The sequence below is a fragment of the Ursus americanus genome, chromosome 5, assembly GCF_024610735.1.
Source record: "Ursus americanus isolate L20-20 chromosome 5, mUrsAme1.1.p, whole genome shotgun sequence".
In the NCBI taxonomy this organism is placed as follows: Eukaryota; Metazoa; Chordata; class Mammalia; order Carnivora; family Ursidae; genus Ursus; species Ursus americanus.
Genome location: NC_142131.1, coordinates 78,484,122 through 78,503,269, shown reverse-complemented (window position 1 = coordinate 78,503,269; position 19,148 = coordinate 78,484,122). Strand labels below are relative to the sequence as shown.

The following is a 19,148-nucleotide window of genomic DNA, read 5'->3' as shown; positions in this document are numbered from 1 at the left end:
GTGTGTGTGTGTGTTTCATTCCATCAATGATCTCGCTTTTTCTTTCAGGTTATGTTCCATGAAGGGTTAAGCATGGTACGTAAAACACCATACAAGTATCTGGCGCTTTGAGTGACATCTGCTTGGAGAGGCTTTACATTTGCTCTTTGCAGATAGCAAATGATTATAGTAACCATGCTGTGATGGTTAAACGTTATGTGCCATTTGACCCACTTGTTTGGTTGAACAATAGTCTGGATGTTCCTGTAATGGTATTTTATACATCTACTTAACAACAACAATGAGTTGGTTTTAAATGCGGAGGATTTTCTTTTTTTTCAGTTTTCAGGGTGAATGTCATCCAATCAGTTCAAGGCCTTACATGCAAAAATTGGTACCTTGCAATGGAAGAAATTCTACCTCAAGTCATTAAAATGGAAATCCTACGTAGTTTCCAGGCACCATATCCAATTTGGATTACATGGCCTCCTCACTCAGGTCAACTTTCTCAATGGTCTAAGTTTCTAAATGGTCTAAATGTACATGTGAACAAATGTATATTCTCTAACTCAGGGTTGAAAATAATTTCTAATATGGACTTTAAACTATTAGGCATATTGTCCAATGATATGTATTCTTTTTTTAAATAATGGCTTTATTGAACTATCATTTACATATCATATAATTCACCAATTTAAAGTGTACAATTCAATGGTTTCTAGTATATTCATAAATCTGTGCAACTGTCCCCACAATCTTTGTTAGAATGTTTTAATCACCCCTACAGGAAATTCTGTGTGCAGTCAAAGCATTCCCTGTTTCACCCCTCCCTCCACCACCCACTCCAGCATATAGCCCAAGCCAGCTACTAATCTATTTCCTATCTCTATGGATTTCCCTATTCTGGACACTTCATATAAGTGCATTGATACATTATATGCTCTTTTAAGATTGGCTTCTTCCAGGGGTGCCTGGGTAGCTCAATCAGTTAAGCATCTGACTCTTGATTTTGTCTCGGTACATGATTTCAAGGTCATGAGATCAAGCCCCATGTTGGGTCTGCACTCAGCCCAGAGTCTGCTTGAGATTCTCTCTCCCCCCTGTTCCTGCCCCATTCATTCTCTCTCTCTCAAAAAAAAAAAAAAAAAAAGAAAGAAAGAAAAGAAAGGATTTGCTTCTTCCATTTAGCATGTTTTCATGGTTCATCCTTGAATCAGTACTTCTTTTCTTTTTATTCCTGAATATGATTCCATGCTATGAATATATCACAGCTTTTCATTCACTCATTGGTAGCTGGACATTTCAGTTTCCAATTTTTTATATTATGAATAATGCTGCTGTGAATAATCACATAAACCTGCTTTTGTTTGGAGAACTGTTTTCAATTTTTGGGAGTGGAATTGCTGGGCTGTATGTTAATTCTATGTTTAACTTTTTGAGAAACTTCTAAGCTGTTTTCCAAAGTGGCTGCACCATTTTACGTGCCCACCAACAGTGTAAGAGGGTTCCAATTTCCCCACATCCTCTCCACACTTGTAACTATCACTCTTCTTTACTTTAGCCAATCTAATGGGTGTAAAGTATCTCGGTATGGTTTCGATTTGCATTGATCCATGGTTTGTGTTTTAAGTGCACAATCTTTCCATACAGGATTATCAATTACTGAAATAATTGTGTGTGAATCCCCAACTAAAATCATGGACGTGCTGTCTTCTGTTTCTAATTTGTCTTCTTATATTGAAGTTAATTTTTTTCATGAACCAAATTGTAGGGAAAGTTTTTCTTCCCAGTTGTCTTATCATTGTTGTAGTACCCTCTAAATCACAAGTCTCAGTTTTTGTCTAACAGTTTAGAAATACTCACATTAGCTTTTAAAAATTAGTATTTGCTTATTGTAATTGTTTTCAGTTTGAGTGTCTTCATGCCTTCCTTGTTTTCACTTAGCTGAATTTTTTGTTTCTTTGTTTTTACCTCATCAGTCAGTCTCTGTTCTCTGGTTCCAATTCCCACTTTTCTCCTTCCTGAGAAGCTATGAAGCACAGAGGTTTGTGCTGTAAGAGTCACTCATGTGCTGAGGACAACTTCACCTTCACTGTCATTTTCACTCCTTTATACATGGTTGAGCATAGTTCTTAGGGAAAAAATATTTTAAAATATTTTGTTGAAAATTGTAGCTCTTTTCTAGCAGAATTTTTGATGTTTTATGACATAGCCTAATGTGACAAATGGGAATAGCTCCATATTTCTTTCTAAAAATAGAAATCTACAAAGAAAACATATTTTGCTATTGACACAAAAAACATGCCTTTGAAAAACAGACCTATTCAAGAAATACCTCCAGTGATGCAAATATGTTGGAAGGTGTTCATATAGGGAGTAAAGTGGGGCTTCATAACGTATATGAGGAATTTTGGGGGGGATTGGGGTGTTACTCATAAGATGAGGGAAACATGGTTATATTTACACATATCACTGTTTATGGTTAAACTAGATAGAACTGACAACATATGATGAACTCATGTATTGACTCCAATGTGTAAAGTATGAAATAGTGCAGATATCAAGTCTTTTGGTCTAAGGGAAGATCTGTCTAGCATAATCCAGCAAGTGTAGTTACTGTAAGTGACCCAATAGATCTGTCACATTAGGAAAAATGTCTTAAAATAGGGTAATGCAAAGAAATTAAAATGCATTTTTGAGAATCATTATAATAAAAAGATTGCCTCAGCCAGGTGTAACTATCTCAAATATGTTATATTCCACAAGAGTAGCCATTTATCTCCTATGTTCATGAAGCTGGGTGGTTTGAGCAATGCCCAAAAGGATAATTCTTAGCACTCATTCACAATTTGACCTTCCCTAAATTAAGGGTGGGATATCCTAATAGAGGCCTTTTGAATCAGAAAAGTGTGTGAGGGCATCCTGTGTTGAGGGAAATTGTGCGTTGAGAGGATTTTCTAATCTTTGCAATGACACAGTTCAGAAAGAATCGTTTGTTATGATTTTTGGTCAGTACAAAAGGACAGATTGCCGGATAACAATGGGAGAGAATTACGGTGATGTTCTCCAGCCCTTTTACATTACATTTATAACTTACATAAATGGTAAGGAAGCTATTACTCCAATAAAAGAGAACAAAGCAGCTCACGAGTGCCAGGATTGTGTGGGTGGCTTTGGTTTCAGGACAGGGTCTTAGGCTGAGGCTCGTTCTGTGGATATCATGGACTGTCTTGCGATGTGTGAATAGGAGCTTTACCATGTACACACTGGTCCAGACCATGAGGGTCACACACAGGAAATCTCGTAAGACCATGCACACTCGAAAGACAGCTGACCGAATGTAATTATGGTTCTTCCCAATACAGTATACCTGAGAATAGAATATGTCAAATTCAGTGGTGTTGTATGGGGCCAATACACTTATGATGACAGGAATATAGATCAGCATGTTGATGATCCAGAAAGAAAAGAAGGCAGGAAACATGTATGTGGAGATTTTGGGTTTGAGCCATGCCCACCTAGAGTTGCTGGGAGTGATAATGATGGCCTGAACAATACTCAGGAAAGATGTGGTGCAAAGGGAAAGACCCCGGAAGACTCTGTACAGGTAAATCACTACCTTGCAACCAATGTCATCTAGAAAATTTCTTACTCCAAAGGCATTCATTATTTCTGGAATCCCACTGAAAAGAATTGTCATGACATTCGCTAAAATCAAATGGATAAATATCAAATCTATAGGCTTCTTTGTATGTAGCTGGACTAAGAGGGTGTTGATGAGTAACACCAGTAGCAATGTGTTTCCAATAAAACCAATCCCAATTTGAGAGAGAACGAAAACTCCCAAAATAGTATCACTTGAAACCATCACATTCGTTGGCCTCTTTACTTTGATACACTTTTGCTCAGATTCAAAAGGAACCCAAAATGGATTGTAAGCCTGATGGAAATAATGGGATCATATGGAGACTCCATGAGGTAAGATCACCCTGAGCAGGAGGTTGTGCAGATGCTCTGTAACAACATTCAGGAAAGTAAGAATTAGTTCCAGAGGTAAATATCAAGGATTATTGATGTCACTGCACAGGAATATGTGGGCTGAGATAAAGCAAGCTTTTTATGAAAACATAACTGTAATTCTAAGAAATAAATTTAGTAATCAGAAGAAGTTGTTTTTGTTTATTAAAAACATTTCAGATTTATACAGATTCCATTTATGTTCTATGTGTATGTTCTGAACTTCACCTCAAATATTTGAATGAATTTCCATCTTCTGTCATGAATAATAGAAAATTACTGCATATTTAAATGCATATTATTCCGTTTCTACTGTACATGACACACTTTATTGTTATAGTCATTCACCTGGAGAAGACTTCAACATCAGAGTTGCACATGACCACCTGGCACCTTAAATGCCATTCCTGACCCTGCTACACACCTTCCTAAATCCAAGACCCTTCCAATGTACATGAAATCACATCAGTTCCTGGGTCAGTACATTGCATCCTCTAGTTCTGTTTTGAAAATTCATTTCATCTTTTTATTCTACACTAAAGTCACTGATTCTCTTGAATGTCCTGTAAGTAGAGGGGGCTATCTCACCACTGTCCCTATATCACCACCAGTGAAGGTGGGAATGTCTTCTTTGATCCCCAGCACGTTCAGATAATTCTTCAACACTCCAGCTTTGAAGCAACTTGTCATCAGTCTACATCCAGCACTGTCCATTTGGAGGTAATCTACTGACCCCAAAACACTCCCCTTTTTAGCACTTGACTCACTGTAAAACTCCCCAATTCAACTCCGTCATATTTTTGCTGATCCTAGTACCCACACAAATGACCTGTCCAGTATCTTCAGCCTCTCTCACATTTGTGATTTCCTTTCTTCCAACACTCCTACCTCTGCCTTCCCCCACCTCACCCAAACTCTCCAACCCACATACTAGAGTCTGTCATTGCCAATTTTTTAAATCCATTATGTGTCACTTCCAATCATGTAATCCTCCTGTAACCTGTTATTTCCAGCTTAGTTTATATTATCTCTGACTCCAAAGTTACTTTAACTACACCTGAGTTAGCAAAACATTGATCTCTTTGCTCTCCATGATATCTCCTAATCTCTCCTCTTCACCTAACATTCCTTGATCCAGGATTATAATCGTTTCCTGCAATAGCATGTGATGCCATCATTTTTTTTCCTGCTTCTATAATCCTCAAACACACACACACACACACACACACACACACACACACACACAGTCTGCCTTGTTCACATCATTCTACTAAGATAAACCAGGGTAGAGAAAAAGACATAACAATATTAAGTGGACTTCTAGTAAATTCTTCACTACTTAACTCCAGTGAGCTTTCATTTCACCCAGCAATCACATAAATTTTCTAGTCTCTTCCTTCAGAATTCAATTTTTCACTCCTCTTGCTGACTATTTCATAACTTGTCCATTCTCAAAATACCAACAAATCCTCTCCAAATCTCATATTCAATTCATGGCACATTGTGTATTTTCTATTGAGATATAACTGAAATGAAGCTTTATATTACTTTCAGATATACAGCATAGTAATTTGATATTTGTATATATTGCAAAATAATCAACATAAGTCAAATTAACCTCCATCACCACACATATTTACAATGTTTTTTCTTGTAATGACAACTTCTAAATTCTACACTCCAAGCAACCTTCATAGCACCACTAACTATGGTGTCCATACTGCCCATAATATGTCCATCACCTATTTTTTTATAACTGGAAGTTTACACCTTTTGACTCCTTTCACCCATTTCACCAAACCTTCAGTCTCCACTTCTGGCAACTACCAGTCTGATTTCTGTATCTATGAATTCAGTGGACATTTTGGGAATTTTTATTAATTCCATATGTAAGTAAGGTCATATAAAATTTGTTTTTCTCTGGCTGACTTATTCAGCTTAGCATAATACCAACAACTTCCATCCATGTTCTTCCAAATGGAAAGATTTCCTTGTTTTTTATGACTCACTAATATTCCATTTTGTGTGTGTGTGTGTGTGTATGTGTGAGTATACACACATATATGTATATATATACATATACGTATATGTATATATATACATATATATACATATACGTATATGTATATATATACATACATATTCCATTATATATATGAATAATATGCCATTATATATATACCTTGTACATATATATATTCTATATAATATTGCATTGTATATATGTGTGTATATATTTTCCATTGTGTGTATATGTACACCATTTTTTTTCATTCATTCATCCACTAATTATCTCCATATTTAATTTAGAAAAATAAAATGATCAAAAGATACTCCATCAATTTACACCTGTACACCAATCCCAGTTTCTGTATCCTTGCTCAGAACCTCAGCTTTTCCTCTGGCTCTGAGAATGGGTTGTCTATGCTTTTGTCAGTCCATCCATGCATTTGTGTAATAAATCTGGAAATATCTTTCCTGCTCAAGACCCTCTTTTCTGTTATTCATTTCTTTCTCAGGCATTATCAAATTTCCTCCATCAACATGCAAATGTACTGTGAATCTTGCACATTTCTTGAATAACTTCTCTTCTTTTCCTTTGAACAATTCTCCTCTGAGGAATTGTCTCTACTCCCTGTCTCCATTTTCTTACATCTCATTTGCTCTTGATCCTGGGAAGTGGTAGACTGCAAAAATGCCTATAAATTCTCCCCTGACATTGAGGTTGCACCCATAAGGTGGTTTTTCTCTGTCCCTTTAATGTGGGTTGTCACTTGGCAAGTCAGTGTAGAGTAAATATGACACAAGTAAAATATAGATAAGTGCTCTTAGGTGGAGCTTGCTGTTCTGCCTCACTGCAAACCCACCACACCACCATGTGAAGCATCCTAGCCTTTTATGGGAAGAGCATCCACAGAGAAGAAATCTCCAGCCAAATTCCAAAACTACATGTGAAGGCATTCCATTCCAAGCAACATCAAAACCCATATGGGGAGCAGAAAAGATGGCAGAGGAGTAAGGGACCCCTTTTTTAGCTGGTCCACTGAGTCTTGCTGGATATCTACCAGACCACCCTGAACAATCACAAAATCAGCCTGAGACGCAGGAAGATACATCTGGATCTCTACAAACGAACATCTCCAGTGCAGAGTATTGAGGTACGAAGCAGGGAGCCATGAATCTGCACCAGTTATTGGAAGATAAATGGAAGGGGGAGGGAGCCAACGCACTTGGGTGCCGGGAAGTAGTAGCCACCTGCACTGGGGAGCTGGCCAGACTCCCGGACCGGCACCTAAGAGAAAGCAGACTGAGACCATGAGCCCGGGAAGGCGTGCGACCAGACTGTAAACCGGTGCTCCGGAGCGCTCACTGGAACTGGACTAAAACCAGGAGCTCAGGAGCATGAGTACGCCCAAACTGAAAACCAGAAATCAGGAGTGCACACTAGAACTAGATTGAAACCGAGAGCTCAGGTGTGCATGCATGACCAGACTGAAAATTGGAGCTCCAGAGCGCTCACTGGAACCCGACTGATACTGGGAGCTCAAAGTGCACATGCAACCAGACTGAAAACTAGTGCTCCAGAGCACACGGGAACTACACTGAAACAGGAAATTCGGGAGCAAGAGCGGGAACCAGGGGTGGCTGGTGGTGTTACAAGCACAAAGGACAGAGATCAGTGGGCACTGAAAGTGAGGGCTGGGAGAGCGGCTGTAGGGTGCAAAACCCAGGACACTGCAGGGTTTTTAGCAGCACTGACAGAAACAGAGCTAAAGTGCCCAAGAGAGATCAGTGGAGAGCGGACTGTGATTTCTCTGTTCTGAGACAGAAGCTAGGATATGGCCACTGCTGCTCTGACTCTCAGAAGAGTCACAGAAAACTGCCAGGGAAGGCTGCCAGAGAACAAAAGCCCAGAAATACCAGCTCACATTGTTACCATCCCCATCCCCTCTCACAGGGGACAGCGTGACTCTACCCAAAAAGAGTTGCCTGAATATGAGCGTGGCAGGCCCCTCCCCCAGAAGGCAGGCTGAAAAACCAAGATGCCCACATCCCTAAGGTCCCTATAAAACAAGTGCAAACTGCCTGGGTCCTGGTCAATAATTTGGGCTCTGGGCATCCCTGCAACCTCTCCTCATCAGAATGATGAGGAGGAGAAATCCCTGTCAATAAAGAAAAGATACAGAGTCTGTGGCCTCTGCCACAGAAATGATGAATATATATAACCAAATTGTCAGAAAGGGAGTTCAGAGTCAAAATGGTCAAGATGATGTGTAGGCTTGAAAAAAATATTAATGAAAATATTAACGAGAATATAGAATCTCTAAGGGCGGAAATGAGAGGGAATCTGGCAGAAATTAAAAATGCTATGAATCAAATGCAGTCTAAACTAGATGCTTTGATGGCCAGGGTAAATGGGGCAGAAGAACAAATTAGTGTATTGGAGGATGGGATGGAAGAAGACAAGGATAAAAAACAGAAGCTTGGCTCAAAAAAATCCAATTGCAAGAATGTAGATTACGGGAGATTACTGACTCAATGAAACATTCCAATGTCAGAATCATTGGCATCCCTGAGGGGGTGGAGAAGAGAGAGGTCTAGAAGAGATATTTGAACAGATTGTAGTTGAGAAATTCCCTAATCTGGCAAAGGAAAAAAGCATTTGTGTCCAAGAGGCAGAGAGGACCCCTCCAAAGATCAATGACAACAGAACTACACCACGTCACGTTGTAGTGCAATTCACAAATATTAGATCCAAGAATACAGTTGAAAGTGGCCAGGGGGAGGAATCCTTACATAGAGAGGGAAAAATATCAGAATAACGTCAGACCAGTCTACAGAGACCTGGCAGGCCAGGAAGGGTTGGCAGGGTATTTTCAAAGCTCTATCTGATAAGAACATACAGCCAAGGATCTTTTATCTAGCAAGGCTGTCATTTAGAATTGATGGAGAGATACAGACCTTCCAAGATCCGCAGACACTGACCGAATTCATAACCACCAAACCAGCCCTACATGCGATATTAAGAGGGGGTTCTATAAAACTAGAAAGGCCCAAAGAGTGACACAGAATGGAAATTTATAATCTATAGAAACAAAGACTTCACAGTCAACATGACATCATTAAAATCATATCTCTCAATAATCACTCTCAATGTGAATGGCCTAAATGCTCCCATAAATGCCACAGGGTTGCAGATTAGATAAAAAGACATGACCCATCCATTTGTTGTCTACAAGAGACTCATTTGGAACTTAAGATGCATTCAGACTGAAAGTGAAGGGATGGAGAACCATTTTTCAGGCCAATGGATCTCAAAAGAAAGCTGAGTAGCAATTCTCATATCAGACAGATGAGATTTTAAACTAAAGACTGTAGTTAGAGATACAGAAGGACACTATATTATTCTCAAAGGATGTATCCAACCAGCAGATATGACAACTATAATATCTAGGCTCCCAACAGGGGAGCAGCAAGATACAGAAGCCAACTCTCAACCAGAATAAAGAGACATAGAGATAATAATTCACTAATAGTGGGGGACCTCAACACTCCACTCTCAGCAATAGGCAGATCACCTAAGCAGAAAATCAACAAAGAAACAAGAGCTTTGAATGACATACTGGGCCAGATGGACCTCATAGATATATACAGAATATGAAACCCCAGAACAACAGAATACTCATTCTTTTCAAAATGCACATGGAACTTTCTCCAGAATAGACCATATACTGGGTCACAAAACAGATCTCAACCGATACCAAAAGACTGAGATTATTCCCCGCATATTCTCAGACCACAAGCTTTGAAACTGGAACTCAATCACAAGGAAAAATTTGGAAGAAACTTATACACACTTGGAAACTAAGAACCATCCTGCTCAAGAATGATTGGGTAAACCAGGAAATTAAAAATCAGTTTAAACAATTTTTGGAGACTAATGAGAATGAAAATACATCAGTCCAAAACCTATGGGACACTGCAATGGCGGTCCTAAGGGGAAAATACATACCCAACCAAACCTCACTCAAAAGAATAGAAAAATCTAAAATGCAGTTTTTATATTCTCACCTCAAGAAGCTGGAGCTGGAACAGAAGAACAGGCCTAACCCACACAGGAGAAGGCAGGTGATCAAAATTAAAGCAGAGATCAATGAATTAGAAACCAGAAGCACAGTAGAGCAGATCAACAGAACTAGAAGCTGGTTCTTTGAAAGAATAGATAAGATCTATAAGCCCCTGGAAAGACTTATTCAAAAGAATAGAGAAAGGACCCAAATTAATAAAATTATGAATGAAAAGGGAGAGGTCACAACAAACACCAATGAAATAGGAAGGATCATTAGAAACTTTTATCAACAACTTTATGCCAATAAGATAAGTAAGCTGGAAGAAATGGATGCCTTCCTGGAAACCTATAAACTACCAAGACTGAAACAGGAAGAAATTGATTATTTAAACAGACTGATTAATTATGAAGAGATTGAACCAGTGATCAAAAACCTCCCCAAAAACAAGAGTCTAGGACCTGACAGATTCCCCAAGAATTCTTCCAAATATTCAAAGAAGAAATAATACCTATTCTCCTGAAGCTGTTTCAAAAATAGAAACAGAAGGAAAACTACCAAACTCATTCAATGAGGCCAGTATTAGCATGATCCCCAAACCAGATAAAGACAGCATCAAAAAGGAGAATTACAGACCAATATCCCTGATGAATACAGACGCCAAGATTCTCAACAAGACCTTAGCTAATAGGATTTAACAGTACATTAAATGGATTATCCATCAAGACCAAGTGGGATTTATCACTGGGATGAAAGGGTCGTTCAACATTCACAAATCGATCAGTGTGATAGATCATATCAACAAGAAAAGAGTCAAGAACCAAATGAACCTCTCAACTGATGCAGAAAAAGCATTTGACAAAATACAGCATCCTTTCCTGATTAAAACACTTCAGAGTGAAGGGATAGAGGGCACATTCCTCAATTTCATAAAAAGTATCTATGAAAATCCTACACAGAATATCATTCTCAATAGGGAAAAGCTGAAAGCCTTTCCCTTAAGTTAATGAAAATGACAAGGACGTCCACTCTCACCATTATTATTCAACATAGTACTAAAAGTCCTTGTAACAGCAGACAACAAAAAGGGATAAAAGATATCCAAATCGGCAAAGAAGAAGTCAAACTGTCTCTTTTTGCAGATCACATGATACTCTATATGGAAAATCCAAAAGAATCCACACCCAAAATACTTGAACTTATAGAGCAATTCTGTAATGTGGCGGGATACAAAATCAATGCTCAGAAATCAGTTGCGTTTCTATACATGAACAATGAGACTGAAGAAAGAGAAATTAGGGAATCCATTCCATTTCCAATAGCACCAAAAATCATACGTTATCTCGGAATTAACTTCACCAGAGATGTAAAAGATCTATATTCTAGAAACTACAAATCACTCTTGAAAGACATTGAAGAAGACACAAAAAGATGGAAAAATATTCCATGCTCATGGATCGGAAGAATAAACATAGTTAAAAGGTCTATGCTACCCAGAGCAATCTATACTTTCAATGTCATCCCGATCAAAATATCAATGACATTTTTCAACAAACTGGAACAAACAGCCCTTCAATTTGTGTGGAACCAGAAAAGGCCCTGAATCGCCAAGGAATTGTTGAAAAGGAACAAAAAGCTTGTGCATCATGTTGCCAGATTTCAAGCTACACTACAAAGCTGTGACCACAAAGACAACATGGTACTGGCACAAAAACAGACACATAGACCAATGCAACAGAATAGAGAACCCAGAAACGGACCCTCAGCTCTTTGGGCAACTAATCTTTGACAAAGAAGGAAAAAACATCCAGTGGAAAAAAGACAGTCTCTTCAGTAAATGGGGATGAGAAAATTGGACAGGTATATGCAAAAGAATAAAACTTGACAACTCTTTCACACCATACCCAAAGATAAACTCCAAATGGATAAAAGACCTTGATGTGAGACAGGAATCCATCAAAATCATAGGGGAGATCATAGGCTGCAACCTCTTTGACATCTGCCACAGCAACTTCCTTCATGACACATCTCCAAGGGCAAGAGAAACGAAAGAAAAAATGAACGTGTGGGACTTCATCAAGATAAAAAGCTTCTGCACAGCCAAGGAAACAGTCCAAAAAACTAAAAGGCAGCCCATGGAATGGGAGAGTATATTTGCAAATGATGCTACAGATAAAAGACTAGTATCCAAGATCTACAAAGAACTTCTCAAATTCAATACATGAGAAACAAATAATCAAGTCAAAAAATGGGCAGAAGACATGAAGAAACACTTTTCCAATGAAGACATACAAATGGCTAACAGACACATGAAAAAATATTCAAAATCATTAGCCATCAGCTAAATTCAAATCAAAACCACATTGAGATACCACCTTATGCCAATTAGAATGGCAAAAGTGGACAAGGCAGGAAACAACAAATGTTGGAGAGGATGTGGAGAAAGGGGATCCTTCTTACATTGTTGGTGGAAATGCAAGTTGGTACAGCCACTTTGGAACACAGTGTGTTGGTCCCCTAGAAAGTTAAAAATAGAGCTACGTTATGATCCAGCAATTGCACTACTGGGTATTTACCCCAAAGATACAGACATAGTGAAGAGAGGGGCCATATGCACCCTTATGTTCATAGCAGCATTGTCCACAATAGCTTAATTGTGGAAGGAGCTGAGATGCCCTTCAACAGATGACAGGATTAAGAAGATGTGGTCCATATATACAATGGAATATTACTCAGCTATCAGAAAGAACAATTACCCAACATTTGCAGCAACATGGACGGCACTGGAGGAGATTATGCTAAGTGAAATAAGTCAAGCAAAGAAAGACAATTATTATATGGTTTCACTCATTTATGGAACATAAGAAATAGGAAGATCGGTAGGAGAAGAAGGGAAGAATGAAAGGGTGGTAAACAGAAGGGGAAATGAACCACGAGAGACTGTGGACTCTGGGAAACAAACTGAGGGCTTCAGAGGGGACAGGGATGGGGGACTGGGATAGGTCAGCGATGGGTATTAAGGCGGGCACATATTGCATGGTACACTGGGTGTTATACTCAAACAATGAATCACGGAACATTACATCAAAAACTAAGGATATAGTGTATGGTGACTAACATAACAAATTAAAAATTAATTAAAAAAAAGAAAGAAAGAACACCCATATGGGATAACCAGTCGTCTCCTAGTTAACTACTGACATTACCACACTCACATGAGAAAGCCTAGCCTAGAAGTAAAACCACTCACAATCAGAAAGCACTTCGAGTATGACTGTATTTATAAAAAATATCCAAAATTCCTAAATCCATAGACAGAAAGCAGACATGTGGTTGCTAGAGATTGGAAGTATGAGGGATAGAGGAGTGACTGGGTGGGGAGGGGGGCGTCTGTGCTTTATTTGAGGTGATGAAATGTTTTGAAACTTAAAGTGGTGGTTGTACAACATTGCAAATATTATAAATGCCACTGAAAGGCACACTTTAAGATGGTTAATTTTATGTTATATTCACTTCACCTCAATAAATTATATAAATATACATCTAAACAATTGTAACCTGTATGTACCAAGATGTAAACTAGAATAATGTGTTCTGAAGAGTTTAGATTTACCAAGAAAAGCTAAGATGTCTTAACTTCAGAGAATCTGTTAACAGTTTTCCATATTAACGTCCTAAAAAAGAAAGGTGTATGACTATTAGAATAAATTGGAAAAATACATTCATATACATTCAATATCCACATATGATAAAAATAAAATTCTACAGTATATTATAAATATGAAGGAAATTATTAACGTTGTGCAAGGTAGCTAGCTAATATAAACAGAACAAACTAATAAAGTATGAAAACCAGTATAATAATTTGTTAGTCAGAAATGTTAGAAGTGTACCAACTATCCGGTCCCAACTTTTATTGAATTTTATCTCTTAACATATGTGGTAAAGAATTTAAAAACAATAAGCACTCCAAAAGACCAAAAAAAAATGTTATTATTACCATTTACTGATGATAATATGGTCTACAATGAAAATAAGGTAAAAATTCTACAGAAAAAATATTATAACTTGTACTGCAACTCATGATTTTACAAGTTATTTCCATGACTAGACAATGTAATTTTAGAAAATAAAGGATTTACAATAAGTGACTATGACATAATCTCAAATTTCTGCAAAAATTCCTTGGATAAAATTATATAAATCAATTGACAGAAGTTAAGAAAGACAGAAATAAGTGGCACTACATTGACATTTATAAATCAGAATATCCACTATCATATAAGGTCCATTCTAATGAATATTTAAAATTAATGAAATGAAATGCAAAATTCATGAAATGAAATAAAAATGTAATTGTCAATAGAATCTAAACCCTTTTCTGCATTGAACTTGACAAATCATTTCTATATGTTGTTTCTCAGATCAGAAGATGATGAAGAGCAAAGAAATATGAACAACATAAACAAGGCAATATGTGGAGACAATGGTTAAAAGAAATGAGGAAATAGGTGGAAGAGGTGAAAGGAAATATAGGAGAAAGAGAATTAAAATCAGAGGACAACAGTTAACCAAATTGAAAAAGTAAAGAGAGGGACAATAAATGTGAAGGAATAAGTGAAACTAGAAAGCACAGGATGGTGAAGGTAGTGTCATCCCAAGAGGGAAATCAACTAAACAGAATGAGGGGAAAGAGAGAAAAAAAACAAACAACAGAACACAAGTGGATGCAGGCAAACAGCTAAAGAAAATCCTGCAAATAAAAATGGCACAGCAGCAAAGAGAGGATTATGGGAAAGGTAATGTTTAACAAGAAATAGAAGAACTATTACAATATATGACTATCTGAATAAATTAGAAGACATGAGATGGAGAACTTAAGGAAATCAAGAAAAAGAATAATTTTCTAGAAGCATTAGTTATCTGAGTAAGAAAATTCTTTGAAAACATTTAGATAGGATTGTGGAGACCCACATAAACTCTCAAAGTTATGATAAAGATTATTTTAAAGACATTTGAGATTCAATGGTTGCAGAAAAAAAGCCTTCTAGGACCTTCATTTATATCATTGAAAGCAGGAACCTCTGAGAATTAAACTGTTAAAAAAAAAAAAACCCTTCTCTGGGGGGGTTTTATTGACATGAAAACAATGAAAAATACAATTTACACCTGCATAGACAATGATCAATACAAACTTTCTGAAACTCCCTTTTGTTCTCCTGGAAACCTACTTGTTCATCTCATAAACCCTCTTTGCCCTCACTCCATTTGCTTTTTGAAATCAGGTATAAAAGGACCTAATTTTAGTAATTTATGAGGTATTCATTTGTGAGCTCCCATGGGCCCATGAACAGATTTGGGGTTTTTTCCTCCTGTTCATCACTTTTTTGGAGGTTTAATTTGATTACCATATACGGTAACAAATGAAAAAGTGAATTAAAAATTAAAACTACAAATTAACAAAAAGAGTTCTGAGAATAGAAAAAAAAGAGGAGAAAAGAGAAGTGGGCATGAACGAAAGAGAAAAAAAGACACTAATAACAGAAACAAAAGATGGGAGGGAGTAGACTGAATTAGTAAAAAAAGAAGAGAAGAAAGTATAAATGCAATATAAATTTATACAAACTTGGATGAGTAAAAATCCTGGATGGAAACATCTAGAAATGCACCTTAGAGAAAGCAGCTTTTATTTTTCAAATTAGTTTATAATTCTGAATGTGAGAATGATATATTTTACAGAGAGTATTCTATATAAATATATGTAGTTTGGAATGAATTGAAATTTTTACAACACTTTTTCTTAATGTTTTTAAAAGTTTCTAACTTGTGTGCCACATTATTGGTCCATAAAAATATTTTAAATGATTTTTAAATTAGATTTGCAAAGAGAGACTTAGAACACTTATACATGAAAAAGAAAACTATACAGAAATAAATGGCAGTGAAAATAAACTCGCTAAAAGTTTTTAAGTTTATTAAATTAGAACATGTGCAAGAGTAAGGCAGAGCACATAAGAATGACAGTAACAGGTGCCTAGTCTTATGTGAAGGGCATCATAGAAGAATGAAAAATAGTACAGAAACTATGTTAAAGAATGTAAAGAAATGACAGAAAGGAATAAAACATATGCATTTAATAAAACAGAGGCACAAACAAGAAAGGAGTTACAAAACTGGACGATAAAAAGAAAAGCAGGGGAAATTCAAGAGGAAAATAAAAACATAGTTTTAAAGACAGTAAATAAAGTCAGAGAAATGTGAATGGATGAGAACAGTCCCAGACATTGGAAAATTAGTAAAGGCATAAACAAACATAAAAAGTAAGGAATATTAAAAATAAAACCCATTTCAATATAAGAGTTGAGTTTGTAGATTGCAAAGAGAAAAAAACTTGGTAATTTTAATCAGAGCAATGAGCTTTATAGATAAAGAGCAATGAAAGGAGAAGACAGAAGAATAAAAAGTGTAACAGGAAAGAGAGATGAGAGAAATGGAATAGAAAAGAAATGATAATGGAAAAAATGGTAAGTTTGGGAGCTGAACCACAGAGAGAGGAGACTTACTGTGAAAGACAAAGGACTTAGCATAAGAAGAATCTCAAACAAAAAAAGAATTGAAGAAGCAAACTCCTGGAAAAAAGGCCAGGTCTCTCCCTTCATGCAAGAGCTGCAGACAGGGAGAGGACTTACTTCATGTGAGCTCCTCAGCAGTGCAGGGGACACCTCTGATGGGCTGCAGCTGGGTGCAGGGGCCTGGATCCAGGGCTATAGCAGGGGCGGGTTGCTGGATCCCCAAGGACTGGAAACTGATTTGTGCAGAGTGAACTTCTTGATTTGTCCAGAGGAATCACAAATTACAACAAATTCTCTTGATAAGCTTAGAAATGTATTTAATTAAAGTCAGCACCTGTGGTCACAAACATCTCTTCCTCAAGTGATAAGTGATTCTAGAGAGTTCTACAAGACCAGAGGAGGAAGTACACTTAGAGTGCTCATTGTTTTCAGCTGCTAGAAAACAAAGGTGTTTTATTGACCTAGTCAAACTACAGCCACCCAGAGAGTAATTTTTCTCTTCTGAGACTTCTATGCATTGTTCTATGGATAGCTCAATTTGGAGTGTGGAAGTCTACATTGATTTAATTAAAATACATATAAATGCTAGTTGTCAAGGTTAATACACCAAAGCTGAATATTAAATTCAATAATGAATACAGAATAAAATCTATAACTAATATAACTATATAATCTAAGCAATTTATTCTGTGCTTTTTATTTTTCTTTTTGGAATGAATACAGTTGTTAAAAAATTACATTTTTCATAAACCAGCCCAGCTGAAAAACAAAATGAAGCTGATATTGGTGTAGGGCCCAGGCCAATAAGATAAGTGCTGAGTTCAGATTTCTTTGTACATTATTAACATGGTCAATTAGTTCCTGTTTCTACAAAGTGAGCCCTACAGAGTTTGGTCCCATGCTAATGTGTGACTTGAGGGAAGGTAGAGGTTCTTTCCTGCTCATAGCCCTGCAGTGTACCCCCTTCTTTAATAACACAGGCACCAGACCCCAAAACATCAGACCAAAGGCACCATCTCTTATCTCAGCTTATTCCTGGACAACTATGTACCAAGTGGCCAAGATTTCAAAAGTCATCAACAATGCACATGGCAACCATCATCCTTAAGGTGGTATATTCAGTGGAGGCCATAGATTAGTGAACAAATGAGACACAAATAATGCTTTAATAGTGCTCCTATTTTTTCAGTGAAAGAAGCATAACAGTTAGTAAATTAGGAAAAAAAAGTCTACAAAAGATTTCCTGGTGCAGGCAGGAGGATTTGCATTTTCAAAGGAGGGGTTGGGATGGGCCCTGCTTCAAAAGTGAAGTTTCAGCAAAGACTGAAGGAGATGAGGAAAAGGGCATCCAGGAACCTGGGAGGTGCGCACTGTAGCCAGAGGAAGAGGGATGTCACACCACATCTTCCTTAGCTATTTGTCTACTGATGGACACTTAGTTTGCTTCTATATCTTGGCTATTGTATATAATACTGCTATTAACACGGGGTGCCTATATCTTTTCAAGTTAATGTTTTTGTTTTCTTTCTATTTCCCAGTAGTGGAATTACGGGCATCATAAGGTAGTTCTATTATTAACATTTGGAGAAACTTCCATACTGTGTTCTACAGTGGCTCCACCAGTTTGTATTCCAATCAACAATGTAAGAAAGGTTCCTTTTTCTCCACATTTTTGCCATCACCTGTTGTTTCTTGTGTTTTTTATGTTAGTCATTATGACAGGTGTGAGGTAATATCTCATTTTTGTTTTCCTTTGCATTTCCCTATAGGGGAAAGGAGGGAAAATGGAATGGGAAGTCATCAGTGAGGGAGAAAAACCATGAGAGACTCTTGACTATAGGAAACAAACTGAGGGTTGCTGAAGGGGAGGTGGGTGGTGGGATGGGTAACTGGGTGATGGGCATTAAGGAGAGCACATGAAGTGATGAGCACTGGGTGTTATTCCAACTGACAAATTGTTGCACACTACATCTGAGACTAATGATGTACTTTATGTTGGCTAATGGAATTTCAATTTTAAAAAAATTTGCATTTCCCTGTTTAAGAATGATGTTAAGGATCTTTTCATGTGTTTACTAGCCATCTGTATGTCTTCTTTGGAAAATATCTACTCGGGTCCATCTGACCATTTTTTATTTCGACTGTTTTTGTTTTGGTTAGGTTTTTTGCTGTTGAGTTGTTTAAGTTCTTTATATATTTTGGATATTAACCCTTTATTGGATATGTCACTTGCAATATCTAGTCCCATTCAGTAGGTTGTCTTCATGTTTTGTTGATTGTTTACTTAGCAAGACAAAAGGTTTTTATTTTAGTGTAGTTTAATTTTGCCTTTATTTCCCTTGAGAAGGAGACATATGTAGAAAAATGTTTCTATGGCTGATGACAAACAGATCACTGCTTCTGTATTCTAGTTATTTTATGGTTTCAGGTCTCACAGTTAGATCTTTAATCCATTTTAAAGTTTGTTTTTGTGCATGGTATAAGAAAGCGGTCTAGTTTCATTCTTTCTCCA

At 37.2% G+C, this 19,148-nt stretch overlaps 1 protein-coding gene across 1 annotated transcript; it reads right to left on the bottom strand.

Annotated features, from left to right (window-relative positions):
- Nucleotides 1–2,859: 2,859 nt before the first annotated feature.
- Nucleotides 2,860–3,847, bottom strand: LOC123799344 (vomeronasal type-1 receptor 4-like). The gene is given in 2 exon segments (XM_045808389.2): nt 2,860–2,905; nt 2,907–3,847. Coding segments are annotated over 2 exon segments (987 nt in total).
- Between the last annotated feature and the right edge of the window lie 15,301 nt (nt 3,848–19,148).